The following is a 16336-nucleotide window of genomic DNA, read 5'->3' as shown; positions in this document are numbered from 1 at the left end:
CCCACCGAAACAAGGAAATAAGGGTCTTCAGCCAGTTGCTTTGCTGTGTGTCTTACCAGGAAATTAAGAAGAATCGTACTTGGTAGATATTACCCCCCCCCAGTTCCTTAGCTAGCATTTCTCACATCTGCTTTATAAATCCTTCTCAGTGGCCTGATTTTATTCATTTCCTAGTGCTTGACACAGAAACCACAAAGAACTACTTAAAGAGAAAAACACTGATTTTATATAAGGCAATAAAAAAAACAGACAGCATTTTGGGGACGTTTTTAGAAAGAGGCTTCCCCACTTCCTACATTCTAAAATGAAACTGTTTCTGCTTTGTGATGTTTTAAGAAAAGGCACAGGTTTTAGACGATGCTATTCCAGAACACTCTGTGTTTTAAGTTGTGGTTTAAACTTCTTCCTTTGACAATAGCTGGTCTTAACAAGTCCCCTTACTCTCCCATCTACTCTTCTCCCGGTGCTTTTGCCAAAACACAGGTCTGATCATGTTTGCCCTTGTTCAAACTCTCTCACTGACTTCCTGCTACCTGCAGAATAAAGTCTGAACTCTCTCCATAGAGTAGTAAAGAGGTGAGGTCTGGCTTCTTCTTTCTTCCCCAGTCTGAATTCTCACCCTACCTCCTCCTCCATTAGAATCCTAAAAAACAAAACAAAACACCCTATAATTCCCCAAACCCACCGTGATGTTCTGACGGCCAGCAATGCCCATGGGATTCCTCCTTTCCTTATAAGGTCCTTTCCCCTTTAGCTGCCCGGAAAATCCTCATTTACCTTTTAGGGATTAAAATGACCTCTAAGGGGGCTCCTGGCTGGCTGAGTCAGTACAGTGTGCCATTGTTGATCTTGGGGTCCTGAGTTCAAGCCACATGTTGGGCATAGAGATTATAAATAAATAAATTAAATAGATAGATAGATAGATAGATAGATAGATGATAGAATTACCTCTAGGAAGCCCTTCTTCTCACAGAATACCTCCTTCTGTAAATCTCTATGTGCCTCTCTTAGTGCATGTACCACACTGGGTTTTCTCTTTCATTTAACTCTTTCATTGCTTTCCTCCCGTACTTGACACTGAGCTCCTCCAGGACAGGAATAATATATCATTCATCTCTGTAGCAAACCCCTTAGCACAGTTCGTGGCACCCAATGAATGTCCCGTGAATGAAAATCAAATTGGCCCCTACCTCATTTCCACACCCAATTCATGCTTGTGTGTGTGCGCGCGCGCACGCATGGGCGTGTGCTTTAAAACTGCAGTCCTCTGGGGCACCTGGGTGGCTCAGTGGATTAAGTGGCCAACTCTCGGTTTTGGCTCAGGTCATGATCTCAGGGTCATGGATCCAGCCCAACCTCAGGCTTCACGCTCAGCAGGAAGTCTGCTTGTCCCTCTCCCTCTGTTCCTCCCCCGCCTCTCATAATTAATTAATTAATTAAAATCTCCAAAAACAAAACAAACTGCAGTTCTCAAGGAGTGCTACGGTTGCTCACCAATCGTGCATACCGAAGTGTCTTCTAGGAAACAGGCTAGGTGTGCTAAGATAATGAATAGTTCAAAGCAATTCCCTTCAAATGAAAGGAGGCATTGTTCATGTCAGCTGAAGACGACTTCCTCTCTGTGTTACACAGGAGAAGAAAGGAGAAATATTATGGGAAATAAATTTATGGGAGGAGTTGTAGAAGTTTCATTATCTCGGGGCTGACTAGAATGTCCCCTCCTTTAAAAAGTTGAAATTTTGGCATTTGGGGTTTTTTTCTTTAAAAAAAAAAAAAAAAACCACACAGCTTGCTTCCTGAAAACAAAGGAAATAATAAACAATGGCAACTCCCAATTTTACTCTGATTATTTGCCAAGAGTCCTCTTAGTTCATGTGGTTCTATTTCATTAGAGAGGGCTGATTAGCATAAAAAGAATGCTTCTAAATTAAGCTACCCAAATATGCACTTAGTTAATACTCAGGGAGCTAATTTATTGTATTATTTAAAATATAAATTGGATAGCAAATCTATTTACTGAGGTATAACAGCTATGCAATGATGCATAATTTTCTCTTAGCTGTTGAGTGGTTTTTAACAATCTATTGAAATTTAACAGAGAACCATTTCATTATGGGAAGTGAATAAATACTAAGAAGACTAACATTTAAAGTATTATCCACACATGGAGAATAGGTTTTAAAAATTAATGATATTTGAGGAACAAAGAGGGAAATGGGGTTTGCTTTTTAAACAGTAACATTTTGTTGTTTTAATTTGAACTGTAACCAGATTCACAGAATGGTTGTGGAAATGTTAAACAGAACCCAAAAATAAACAAGGTGGAGGGTAGAGTGGGGCAGAGAAAGGGGCAGTGTGAAGGAACAAAATAAAGTTGTGTTAAGATACTGCCCCATTGTCAACTGGACCAAGGGTACTATTTTTGCCTCGGACAGTCTTTGGCTTGGTAGTGAAAACTGTGTGCCTTGTTTTATTTCAACCAATGACATCATGAAAATGTTGTGCTCATTGGCATGTCCTGTGTCCTCAATTGCTGGAACCAGGGGACATTTTCAGGTCTGGGGTCCCCTTAGGCTGTGGGTCAGAAACACAGTTGAATCCAGATACCTTCTCTGGTTAATAGTTGTCCCACACAGACAAGCTTTGGAGTGTCACGGGGGCTCTGATACAAACAGATTATCCATGAATGCAGTGGTGTGGTCTTGAAACCATTACTGTCAATTATACTAGAATTCTGTGGGGTAGGCAGGAATGGAAGCAGGCAGCAGGACCTTCTCATCTTTCTGCAAATATTTGAAACCTGGCCCATCTGATTTCCTGAGCCAAGATTTCAGAGACGTTTTGGACCTTACAATTTACTGATCTGAATAGATGTTTCTTTGCTTTATTTTGGGAGAGAGGAAGAATGCTCTAACGTTTCATCTTTCCCTGGGAGAGCCAAAATGTCAGAGAACTAGGAGTGGGAAGGTAAACTGGTTTGGGAGGGAGGGGAGACACTGATCTATAGTGTTTGCCAATTTCCGTGGTGTAAATATTGCCACCGCGGCTGATTGCAGGCTACCAACATGTGACACCACCGAATGTGGAATTGGGCAGCAATGTGCACAATCAGCTGTCCAGAGCCAGTGCCAGAGCTCCAGCACACAATGCTAGAACCCTCCCCTGCTGCTGCTTGCAGGAGGTGAAACTTGAGCTGGTTGGCGGCTCTTGTCTCCCTGTTCCCTGGAGGACAATGAGCTGGGCTCTTGGTCCTCGAAACATTCCCAGCAGAGAGCATTTGCTGCTGTAACCCCTGCCTTCTCCTCCCAAAGAAAACTACAGATGTAGATCCTAAAGCTAGATATTGAGTAAGAGTAATTAATGAACTGGATTTTGCTTTTTATCCTCTTGTGGATTTCAAATATAAAACTGGACATGGGGAAGTAAAGTTTTGATTATTTTTTAACTGCATCAAATCCCATGTTGCAAAGTGGGTTCTTAAAAGGGTGAAAAAGACAGAACAGCTTTTTGCCATTCTGCTAAGACAAGTAAGGTCTTGCTTGCTTGACATTTCTGTGTGGGGAGACGAGGGTGTTTGGCACTGCAAGTGGTAAAAGGGGGTGGAGGGAAAGAATGGGATGGATCATGGTGCTGGCAGGTTTAAGGGATAAAATTCACTCTAGACAGTTAAGTCAAGCATATTGACAGAAGTTTGAGCTCATATTCAATCTGCTTTCTTACTTTAATTGGGACCTTTCCCATGGGAAGGAAGAATTCATAGCATGGAAATAAAAAAAGCCTGGAAGAGAAATAGTCTCCCTCCTCAACAATATAATTCTTCCTTCTGAAAAAGTATAGTACCATCTTTTATATTATATTTATTAGTATTGTAGCTTCTGATCTTTCTCCACTCTTAAAGGGCAAAACTATTCCTTTGACAATAAAAAATGAGATAACAGTATGATGACTATTGCTGGAGTGCTTAGTATATGCCTATGGCACGTGGTGCAAGCTTATTATGTATTTGTGAACTGAGTGCTGTGCAGTGGTTAATATGCATTATTTCTTTGAATCCCTACAGAAAGTTAAATATTCTTAGAGTGACAAACCATCCTAGATTGCCTGGCACTTTTTCAGGTTAGCACCGAAAATCTTGGGTTCCCAGGAATCCCTCAGCCCAGGGCAAACTGGGACAACTGGTCACCCTAATTCTTACCTTCAGATAAGAGAATAGAATCAGTTAAGTCCCTTTGCCAAAGTTGCAGAGCTGCACTCAAACCCAGACCTGCTGAATCCTGAGTTCATGCTCCTGACCACCATGCCGAATCACTGATCAAGGGAAGAGAAGGCTCTAAGTTTAGTCATTCATACCAACCTTGCTGAAATTAACACAGAGATTCTTGGAATTACTTTAAAGAAAGTTTCCATGACTTTTTTCTTTTCTTTTTTTTTTTTTTAATCAGAGACATTCATAGCACACTGAAACATCTAGCTGATTTGGTGAGATGAAGTTAAGAGAATTGATTGAAGGGTCTTCACCTCCGGCATTCATTTTTGTACCTCTCTAAAAAGACAGGGTATATTACCTGATCACTAGATTTCTTCTAATTTCAAAGTTCTCTGATTGTCAGAAGTCTGTTTTTCACGTTGCAGAGAAATGTTTGTGCCATTTATTCTCATCCTTCTATTTTGTCTTTTCTTTTGGAGACATAATGCTTTTTCCTTTTTTTTTTTTTAATATTTTATTTATTTATTCGACAGAGATAGAGACAGACAGCGAGAGAGGGAACACAAGCAGGGGGAGTGGGAGAGGAAGAAGCAGGCTCATAGCAGAGGAGCCCGATGTGGGGCTCGATCCCATAACACCGGATCACGCCCTGAGCCGAAGGCAGACGCTTAACCGCTGTGCCACCCAGGCGCCCCCATAATGCTTTTTCTTAAAACCACTATGAGCTTGTTGATGATACATTGTTTTATTATCTATCCTTTAATTTCATTCTTTATTAATTTTAATTCTAGTATAGTTAACATACAGTGTTATATTAGTTTCAGGTGTGCAAAATAGTGATTCAACAATTCTGTATAGTACTCAGTGCTCATCACGGTAAGTGTGCTCTTAATCCCTATCACCTATTTCACCCACACTGCCACCCACCTCCCCTCAGGCAACCACCAGTTTGTTCTCTATAGTTAAGAGTCTCTTTCTTGGTTCGTCTCTCCCTTTATTCATTTGTTTTGTTTCCTAAATTCCACATATGAGTGAAATCATATGGTATTTGTCTTTCTCTGAGTGGCCTATTTCACTTAACATTATACTCTCTAGATCCATCTATGCTGTTGCAAACGGCAAGAGTCCATTCTTTTGATGGCTGAGTAATATTCCATTGTATATATACCACATCTCCTTTATCCATTCATCTCTCGATGGACACAAACTGCTTCCATCGTTTGGCTATTATAAATAATGCTGCTATAAACATCAGGGTATTATCTGTCCTTTTAGAAATTACAGCACACATACTGACTTTAAAAAGTTGACTTTAAATTAGTGCATTTATCATTTCGCGGATATGCAAGTATCTGACAATATCTTAACTTATGCCACCTTTTGTGCAACTGCTGTCTTTTTTTAAAACTTAGACATGGTTCATACTCCATAAGACATTATTATTATTATTGACATTCATTTCTTTTTATCTACACACGTAAATTCTCGGTTGCTCTTCATTCTCCTCCATATTTTCATGTATCCATAGGGATGATTATCCTTCTGTCTGAAGAACAATCTTCAAACGTTTCTTTACAGATCTGTTGGAAATAACTTTTTCCAGTTTTTTTTCCCTTGAAAATATCTTTATGGAGTCATTTACATGGGAATCCTAGGTGGAAGCTACTTTCTTTTAGAACTCAGGATACAGGGATGCCTGGGTGACTCAGTCATTTCAGCATCCAACTCTTGGTTTTGGCTCAGGTCATGATCTCTGGGTCATGAGATCGAGCGCCACGTTGGGCTCTGCACTCGGCATGAGTCTGCTTGAGATTCTCTCCCTATGCCCCTCCCTCTGCTCTCTCTCTAATAAATGAATAAGTAAAATCTTTAAAAAAAAAACAAAAAAACAAGAGATACAATTCCACTGTCTTCTAGCTTCCATTGTTTCTGTTAACTAGTCAGCTTTCTTGCTCTTTAAAATTATTCAAAGTGTGGTTTCTTTTTTCGACAACCTTTAAGATTTTCTTTCTGTCTTTGGTGTTAGCAGTATACTGTTATGTGCCCAGATGTGGTTAGTTTCCTCTGGGTTTTTCCGATTTAGGTCCATAGAGCTTCTCAAAGCTGTGGCTTGATGACTTCTGTTGATTTGGGGGAGTTTTTTACTCATGATCTCTATATTTCACTCTGTCTTTTGCACAGTACCTTCCTTCTCTTCTTATTCTAGGACTCCAATTAAACATAGGTAAATACTTTGTCATCCCATGGCTTTTTTTTTCCTCTTTTCTGTGTTTTCCACAACTTCTTGAATAATTTGTTCCTAGTTATTTTAAAATCTATACCTGATAACTTGAATATCTGGATCCCTGTGGTCTCTTTTTGCTGTCTGCTTTTCCCCTTGGTTTTAGTCATTTGACCTTATCTTTTGGCATGCCTACTACATTTTATTGAATGCTGGACAAAATGTATGAAAATGATGTTATCTTCCTCCAAAAAGGCTTTGATTTTTTTCCCTGAAAGGCAGTTAATGTAGAGGCAGACCAACTGCTCCAGTTAGGGGCTGACGTGTGACTTGGGGCTGGATTTCAGGTTTGGGGAGGACTAACCTGCTTCTGGTTTTCATTACTTCTAAGACTTGTCTCTCAGGGGTCTAAGAGAAAGCCTGCGGTATTTACCAGAGCCATGCCTGCTTGACAAGCCTGAGATTCCAAATTTTATCTTTTGTTTCTTTGGGGTTTTCATTTGCTTTTATTATTTGGTCTCCCAAGCACTCTAAGCTCCACTTAGCTGTTCATCCTCTTATCTGTCACTTTTTGCTTGGCTTCTTGGCAAGACAAACTTAGAAATTGGTGGATTTCTCAAACAGATAAGCAGCACAAAATGTTCGGTTCACTTCTCTTTGATTCTCTTTTCTCCATAGTCTTGGCCTCTCAAGTCCTGGTTGCTTTCTGATACTTTCAAACAGCCTTCTTTTTTTTAGTTCAGTTTTTACTGTTCTTGTGGGGTGGGGTTGGTTTGACACATGCTATCGCTTCATAGTCAAAGGTGGAAACCCTAAATTATGATATTGTTGCAACTGGTTAGGTAAGATGGTGTATCTAGAAAGCCCTTAGGGAACTGTCAGGTAGCACCAAAGCTATGTATTGATATCTCTAGGGATGGGTCCCACTGTGATGGCTACATTTTGGTCAGCGGAAGCTCCTTTCCCCCTCCTGTTCAGTAATGCTTTGCCACGCTAGTAGTGCACACTGGTAACTCTCAAGTTTTCCCTGAGTGCTTTGGGAGAAGCTTTAACCCTTGATCTCTACTTTGGCTTGGGGGCGGGGGGAGGTGGGGTGGTTATTGATTTTTTTTTAAGTGGATTGCCCCATTCTTTTTTTAGGAGGTGGCTAACAAGCTTTGGCTAATTTTTTAAAATCTCATTCTCAAGTGCCTTTTGTTTTTTTAGTATATTTTTTACTCGAATGCATATTTATTCCATTTCTACTCATGGTTAGTGTCCAAAAGCTAAAAGGTAAGATTTTGTAAAGATGAAAAACGATAAAAAATAATAAAATAACTTTAGTGTAAATCAGAAACCACAACAAGCAAGATTCTTTCCCTGTGTCTGCATCCTCCTGTAGTGAAAAACAAGAACTATAAACCTATCCTATATTGCCCGCCTCCCAAACCTGCCTCTTTTCTTCTTTCTCAGTTAATAGCACCACCTCGTGCAAAGCTGCCTGGGTCGGAAGCCTGAAATGGGGAGGGTGTGTATGTGTGATGGGGGATGCTTGCACTTTACCTTTTCAGCTGATTAGTCCCGGCTTTTACTGCTTCCACCCTGACATCCCTCTTCTCCTGCCCCTTCTCCCCATGTCTCCCGTGCACCCACATCCTCTCTCACCTGAACAGCTGGTCTCCTAATTCGCCTCCCTGCCTCAGTATCATTTCCTTCCAAATCACCCCCCTCGGTACACGTTAAGTCATCTTTCTATAATGCGCATCTGAGCGTATTACTGCCCTGCTTGAGATCCTCTTGGGTACGTCCAGAAGAGGCAACTCCACAGGCACAGAAAGCAGCCTAGTGATTGCCAGGGGCTGGCAGGGAGAGGAGAATGGGAAGAGATTGCTAGTGGATATAGGGTTGCCTTCGGGGTGATGAAAACATTCTGCAACTAGATAGTGGTGATGGTTGCACCACATCGTGAATGTACGAAATGCTACTGTTCATTTAAAAATGGCTAGAATGGTAATTTTATGTTATGTGTATTTTAACACCCACGCACACACACCCCCACACACACACCCAGCAGCATGTTATATGGGGCACCACATGGTCTCACTAGTATTTGTCTATTCAACTCTCCCTTTTCTTTCCCCTCAACCTTTCACATGGGGAACCCCGTGCAGGTTGTTGCTTGTTGTATGTGCCGCTTAGCTTTCACGCTCCACTGCTTTTACAAGGGCACTTCCTGTGGGTGTGGTGTGTCCCGCCCCCACCCCACGCAGTACTGTCTGTCCAGACATCTGCTCCTCCAAGACCCCCACGAAGTCTCCCCAGACAAACCCACACCCACACTCCCAGGGTGAATTTCCCTCTGTCTCGTCACCTCTAATGGCACAACTGGGAGACCTTCACTGCCGGATCTGTTTTCCAGTTCCAGGGAGGATTGTATCCTTTTCTAAAAAATAAAGTGGAATGAAGCTTTAAAGTGTTTGCATAACCCTTTTAAAATTCATGACACATCTGTGACCCCCTGGAACATCTGGAATACACGAGTTGAGAGATTGCAGCTCTCTTGTGGAAACACCCAACATATACAGTTTCTGACGATGAGACCATTTCTATCCAGGGAGGCTTGGGATGAATCTTGTCCCATTTGAATGTGGAATCATGGCCCTGTCACATTTTGTTACACACCTCTAAAAACCGTGGAGTGGTTTGTGCCCTTGACTTGTGAGTGGTGAGCAGCTTGGCTGTAAACAACAGAGTGGCTGTTTGGGTTTTTCCAGCACTCATAAATTTATTTGAGGTTAACATCAGTAAAATGTTGTCAATATGCTAGGAAACATACTTTAGAATTTTGTGGTATGTGAAAAAGACTTTGTTCCCAAATGAGCTTTTCTTTCCAATCTTAATGACACCGTTTATGATGACATTTGGTCATTACATGTGGCAGCTCAGAACTGGACTGGGGACCATGCAGGTTACCGAGAACTGTAACACCCAACCTTATCATCTCTTCTTCACCACTTGGTTATCATGGTCATAGAAGTATGTGTGTGTGTGTGTGTGTGTGTGTGTGTGTGTGTAAATACCAGGCAAGCGGATGATCAAGAGGAAATATACGAAGGCGAGGCCATGAGGAGGTGTTAAACAAATTTCTGTTGTTTTCTCCCCTGATATGAATAGAGAATTGCCTGGTTTGTCACAGAATGGAAAAGGCTCTTCTAAACCTTGGTTCTCAAAGAGTAGTCTTTGGACCAACAGCATCAGCATCACCTTGGAATTGTTAGAAATGCAAATTATCAGGCCTTGCCCTAGACCTTCAGTGCTGGAAAGTCTGGGGGTAGGGCCCAGCAGTCTGATCTAACAAGCTCAGGTATTTTGATGCACATTCAAGTTTGAGAACCGCTGTTTTAAACAACTCCCTGAAACTAAGATTTCTTAATGCTCATGTAGGAACACAGTGTTTTAGGGTAGTTTGATAGAAGCATTTGATCCTGGATTTTGAATGGGGATAACTGTTGAAAGAATAATGACAAAGGCTAATATTTATTGAGTACCATTCCAGTCCAGACACTATGCTGAGTGTTCCATGGACATTATTCCACCAATAGCTCATGTAATTCCCACCTATCCCAAGAGGTAATACTTTTTTCTCTCTTGCACAGTGAAGGAAACTGAGGCTCAGAGCAGGTAAGTTATTCGCCCAGGGTCACACAGCTTGCTGTGCCTCGAGTCGTGCTCCTACCATCCTGACTCCAGGCCCAGGCCATAAAGCACTAGGTCACCCCCCATTAGCTGCAGCTCCGGTCTGGGAGGCAGGATGACCGTTAGCTCTTGGATTCAGCTTACCGCTGTTCCAGACCATTGCTGCCAGATTCATTTCCAGTTGAGGCAGCAGCTGGGTTTTGTCACAAACATGACTTCGTTAAGTGTCCTCAGCTGAGCTGAAATTGCACAGAATCACTCATCAGATCCTGCCAAAGCTGGAGATTTGGATGGGAACCTACAGGAAAAGAATTCTAGCCTGGGATTGTGGGGGCAGCAAAAGTTTTCCTCTAGAGTCACATGCAGGGGCTCATGACACAGATATGTTTACTTTCCGTCTGTGACAAAGTGAGACATGTTGGGTTTCCAGACACAAGCCTGTACGCAAATGGGAGATGGGATCCACTGTCATGGCAGCAAGGCACAAATGGCCATTGACGGAGTGTGGCATACAGCAGGTGTTTCCAATTGCGTTTGAGGGTTAAGTCCAATCTCACATCTGTAATGGTGGTCTACTTCCCTCACTTGCCTCAGAGGGCTGTTGAGAGCCAGGCGAAGTGCTCTAGGACTAAGCTGTAAAGTTTGGTTCAAATGTAAAGAATTATTATACAAATACTAGGATTTGAATAAAAACACTGGTGTGTGCATCAAAAGCCAGGTCCCGGCTCATTCCCTCAGTTACAATTGTGTGACTTGAACGAGCCTCCTAATAGCTCCATATCACTCCATCACCGAGGTTGGTGTGAATGGTGCTCTCTGCAGTTAGTTGCGCAGTGCACAACTTGTGTAGCTGTGAGCTGCAAAACAAAATTCTTTAATCATGTCTATCCCACTTACTGCATAGCAAGGTTGTAAGATGCTGGGTGTTGGGGGTGGATTATTAATATAATAAGTGCACTATGTAAATATACGTGTACTTTTCTTCTGCCTCAGTTCCCTTCTGATTGAGGCAGGTAAAACAAGCTATGAAAGGCCTTGTCAAAGTGGCCTTTACTTGCTGATTGTGGTCTAGCAGCTAGAACTTACTGAATGTGATCCCTTTCCTGCCTGTGTTCACTCCCTTCATCCACTACTAACTCCTGGCCATTTTCCATATGTGCCGTAGGACGTGGCAGGCCACTCTGCTTTCTCCTGCAGGGGGCCTGCCAACCCTCAGTGTCGGTTCTTTCCCTTTCAGTTTTGAATCACGAAGGCCCCTCCTTGTCCTCTACTTGGGATGTTTGTTGAAACCAGAGGCTTTCCAAGGACAGAGACCAGTCCCCATCCCAAACGCTGCTTTTTTTTTTTTTTTTTAAATCGGTATAGCACCAAGCACAAGGGTCTGAACTCACCTTAACTCTAGGTGTTTCAGAATGCTCTATATATCTTGTTAGGTGACACAGGTATCCACCGCTCTCCAGACTCAGTGAGTCCACACTTGACACAAGTGCTTTTCATTGTGTGTTAATTTTACATAAAATCTGGGGGAAGTGGACTGGTATCCATATTTGACTTTGAAACGTGTCAAAAAGATAAGCTGGATTAATAGATGGATAGTGTGAGAAAATGAGTAAAGTCGGTGTTAATGAGAGACTCTAAGTGTTAAGTCTATGAAATTCTTTCAGATTTGCTCTATGAATATTTTTCATAATAAAATGTTAGGAAAAAAAGAATGTTCAAATTCTGTGCTTCTCAAAAAAACTGATCTTTAAAATATCAGGTGTCAAGGATTTCTCATGTTTGTCGTTTTAATTTTTTGGAGAATCAAAATATCCCCTGTATTAATAGCCAAGACTAAGACGGCAGGTAGAGCTCAGCGTGAGGGCCACGTGGCTCAGTGGGCTGAAGGGGGGAGGTGGGTAGATGCCTCCACCCATTTTGGGGGCAGAGCTGGCCCCAGGGTAGGTCTTCACACCTCAGGGGCCTCACCAGGGAAGAGTAACAAGACAACACAGAGTAGCGGACAGCTCACTCCCAAGAGGAAAGAGACAATTTTCAAGTTCCATACATGTGAAAGATGAACACAACTTTGTGTTAAATTAAATAATAACACAACTGTAAACCTTTCCTACCTTAAAGTATCTATTATTAAAGCTATCAAAACTTAGACAATCCGCATCTCAAAAGGCATGGACTGAGAGAATATGTTGTGTATTTGGTGGAAGCTGTAAGAATGCTTCAGTCCGAACTAAAACTTCCCATTCATGTAGAACACCCATTTCTCTAAATTCTAACTTTCCTTTTTCTTCTCGAAGGTAATCGTTCGAGGTGGAGGACACATTTTACCCTATGACCAGCCTCTGAGATCTTTTGACATGATCAATCGATTCATTTTTGAGAGAGGATGGGATCCTTATTGATGGATAAGCTGCTTTCCTAAAAGAAAGAACATCGGGGGGGGGGGGTTAATCTTGGAGAAGAAAATTTTCAAAATGGAAACTGTCATATAAATAATCAAATCATCTTTTTATATCTTTAAAATGTTTCTCATCAATAAAAATTATCCTTGAAACAAGGAAGATTGTGTGTTGGGGGAGAGATCCTTCATTACAAAATGAACTTGAAGAAAATGCTACTCGTGAGTAAGAAGGCCCTCTTAACGGATGGCAAGAATGGATTCTGAGACCGTGTTTCAGATGGAAGCAGATACGTGGGAAGTGGAGGCCTTGAGTAGGAATTTTTAATTCCTTGGAAGAGTATGTGCGAAGTGCAAGAAGTGAATAAAGTTGTAACAGCGTCTTGTTCTGTAAATAACAGAAGCGTTTGTCATAGTATGCTTATGAAAGTGTTTGGTAGGTCTATTGGGTAAGAGCATCGAATTGCCACTCCAAAGGGATGGGTGCAGTCATAATAGTGGTGGGCAAGAGTCTGGACTGTGGAGAGTCTTAGCAAGAAAGGTGGATTGGAATTCTTTGAAATAGAAATCTTCTATATAAAAGTAATAATGTACCAGTTGGTGATACACGGAGGTTCTTATTCAAAGAACACACTGCATCTTTGTCTTTTCTTTCTTTGTTTTTTTGCTTTTTGGGTTTTCAGTGTGTTGGCTCATTTCAAGGGTACACATTTATCAAACAGCCTGCAGGCTGCATTAGTTATGAGCCATTTTAAATTTGGGTTTTAAATTCTGTACTTCTTTAAGCCAAGTAAAGAACAGACTCATTTTGTATAATTGTTGGAATATCAAAAAAATTTGAGATAATCTGGCATCAAAATACCTACATTTATAAATATGCATACATTAGTAATTTTCCAACTAAAATATCACATCTTGGCACATCTCTCCTGTTTATGCAACATGTGCTCTCATCTCTGAAATTCCCCAGCACGTTTGGCTTTTTCAACATCATTTCTCTCTCACATTACCCATTTATGAATTGGCTCACTGGAGAACTAAATTTGAAGAGTCAAAGCCTGTTCTTGCTGCAAATATTTTGGGTTCTTTTAATTTCTCATTTCGTGCCTGATTGCATTCAGGTTTCTGATCTCCCTTTGTTGTTGTTTTTTTAGATAGATATCTTTCACTGTACCCCTATACTACCAGAGATCAAACCAAACATTCTGATCACAAACAGATTTTAATTATTGCAGAGAATAAGCTAGAGGGAGTGTGCAAAGAGTTTTGTATATAGTCCCACCTGCGATTTAAATTGTTGCATTTGGTCCCAAAAATATGCAGTGGAAAGGGCACCAACTGTGGCTGGGAGAGCAGGAGTTTAGTGCCACGGGTATGCCCTGGACTTTTTGGGGTAAGTCACTTCACTGTCCTAGCTTCCCAAATCTCAAAGAAGACAGCCAGAAGAGATTCCTGAGGCTCCTTTCAGTTCATGTGTCATTGTACTAATATCTATTTCACAAGGGTACCGTGAGATATTGTAGTCGATCTTCATTATTCATAGATTCCGTATTTGTTTCACCTATTCACTCAAATTTATTTGTAACCCCAAAATGAATACTTGCTCACTTGTGTGGTCATTCTCAAACATGTGCAGAGCGATGAAAAACGTGAGTTGCCCATCGTGCAGGTCCTCAGCTACGGTCAAACAGCTGTTCTTTTATTGTCTATTTAGTGCCACGTTTTTTTCTGCATTTTTGTGCTTTTTGTTGGTGCTTTTGCTATTTAAAAGGGCTCCTAAGCACAGTGCTGAAATACTGTCTGGAATTCCTCAGTGCAAGAGGGCTAAGATGTGCCTTATGGAGAAAGTACATCTGTTAAATAGTCTTCATTGAAGCACAAGGTACAGTGTTGTTGGCCATGAATTCAATATTAATAAAGCAACAATATATATATATATTATAAGGTTTCTTTAAACAGAAACACACACAGGGGCGCCTGAGTGGCTCAGTCAGTGAAGTGTATGACTCTTGGTTTCGGCTCAAGTCATGATCTCAGGGTTGTGAGATCGAGCCCTGTGTCGGGCGCCATACTCAGTGAGGAGTCTGATAGGGATTCTCTCTCTCTCTCCCTCCCCCTCTGCCTCTCCCCTCACTCATGCTATCTCTCTCTCTCTCTCAAATAAAATCCTTAAACAGAAACATACATAAAACAAGGTTATGTACTAACCAGTTGACAAAAATGTTGTGACCAGAGGCTAGTAGGAACCACATCCTGTATTTCCCCCAGGAGCAATGGTTCAGAATTCATTAATTCAGTATTTGGAGAGATGTTATAGAAGAGAACTAGAGTAAACAGAGAGAATCGACTGTATTTACACTTAGAGTAGGGACCCACACAAAATAATAGCTCAATAAACAAGTTGTGGCTGCTGTCATGTTTATCATCTTGCTGCCCCAGGCATAGGACAGTGGGAAGTACTGGCAGACAACCTGCCAAGTCTTCCCAGAGCAACCCTAGCCGATTCCCCTGAGGGTACACTCCTATGGAGACTACATCTGGCAGGTGTTTTACTTTAAAGGGAGGAAAGGATAGTTCAGAGACCAAAGGAAAACAAGTTTTTGAATTTACTTGGAGAGAGTCCTTTGTGTAGAGAATCTTCATGTGGGGTACACACCTTCCCACTCATGCGACACTCAAGACAATCCATTAAGATGCCCCCTCTCGATCCAAACATGAGACAGTCTGATGTCTCACATGGCTGCCATTGCCGTAGCAACTTACACACAGAGAGGGAGATGTAGGGAGGCGAGGGGAGGGACCTTCTCATGGTTCTGGGTATAGCCTATTGCCAATTGCAACTTCCATGCTTACAGGGTAATATCAATGGGATTAATTTCATAAAAACAAAGCCTTCAAGTAATAGGATCTTTATGGTGCTTTGCCATGCAGTGGGGAACGGCCAGGTCGGCCTCTGGTACCACACTGGTCACCTCATGGCAGTGTATTTAAAGGAGCTGTAGAACCCGGGAACCAGTCATGCATTCTTTCTTTGACAAAAGGGTACGTGTTGCAGAAAAGCTGTCATTTTCTGTAATGGCAAGTGACTGTTGTTAGTATGTCATCCAGCACATTTTTTTACAGTAAACACACACACAAATACATACATACATACACAAAGAGCAAACCCACAATCTGTCCTTTCAAGGTTGAAGTGGCACTTCGACAATTAGTGAAAAAGTCATTTCTTTTCAAAAGAAATTCAACCTATGGCAAGAACATTTTGAAAACAGGTGTTTGGAAATGTTTCCATGCACTTTTGCACATGACGAAGAAAAAAACCCCTTAAATCAAGGAAAATGTCAACAAACGTCTTTGCACAAAAAGATAGATGGAGGGGCGCCTGGGTGGCACAGCGGTTAATCGTCTGCCTTCGGCTCAGGGCGTGATCCCGGCGTTATGGGATCGAGCCCCACATCGGGCTCCTCCGCTATGAGCCTGCTTCTTCCTCTCCCACTCCCCCTGCTCGTGTTCCCTCTCTCTCTGGCTGTCTCTCTCTGTCGAATAAATAAATAAAATCTTTAAAAAAAAAAAAAAGATAGATGGGATTGAAAAATGAGTTTGGAGACTTACTAAAGCTCATCGAATGAGGTATTTCTTCCATTTGGATCTATATATCTCTGTCTGTGAAGCGTCTTCTTCAGCTCTGATGGACCCCGACACCAAGTGTCAAAGCAAAGTGAACATATAACCAGACTTTGAGTTGCTATATCACAAAAGGTGACCCAAGATTTTTCAAATATGACAAAGCATATGCAACACATTGATTCTGTTAAAAATATTAACAGCAATATTTTAG

At 41.5% G+C, this 16336-nt stretch overlaps 1 protein-coding gene across 2 annotated transcripts in view; it reads left to right on the top strand.

Moving 5' to 3' along the window:
• The window catches only part of CPVL (carboxypeptidase vitellogenic like), a 126076-nt gene extending 113419 nt beyond the window's left edge, over nt 1-12657 (top strand). For both annotated transcript variants that reach the window (XM_026508474.4, XM_057304487.1), the window contains one exon: nt 12398-12657. In XM_026508474.4, coding sequence (XP_026364259.2) covers nt 12398-12502 — 105 coding nt within the window. In that variant the 3' untranslated portion in view covers nt 12503-12657. The remainder of the gene's footprint in view (nt 1-12397) is intronic.
• The last annotated feature ends 3679 nt before the right edge of the window (nt 12658-16336 follow it).

This window comes from Ursus arctos, unplaced genomic scaffold (genome assembly GCF_023065955.2).
Source record: "Ursus arctos isolate Adak ecotype North America unplaced genomic scaffold, UrsArc2.0 scaffold_3, whole genome shotgun sequence".
NCBI classification, from domain to species: domain Eukaryota; kingdom Metazoa; phylum Chordata; class Mammalia; order Carnivora; family Ursidae; genus Ursus; species Ursus arctos.
Note: the sequence above shows the minus strand (reverse complement) of the source record. Positions and strands in the feature narration are given on the sequence as shown.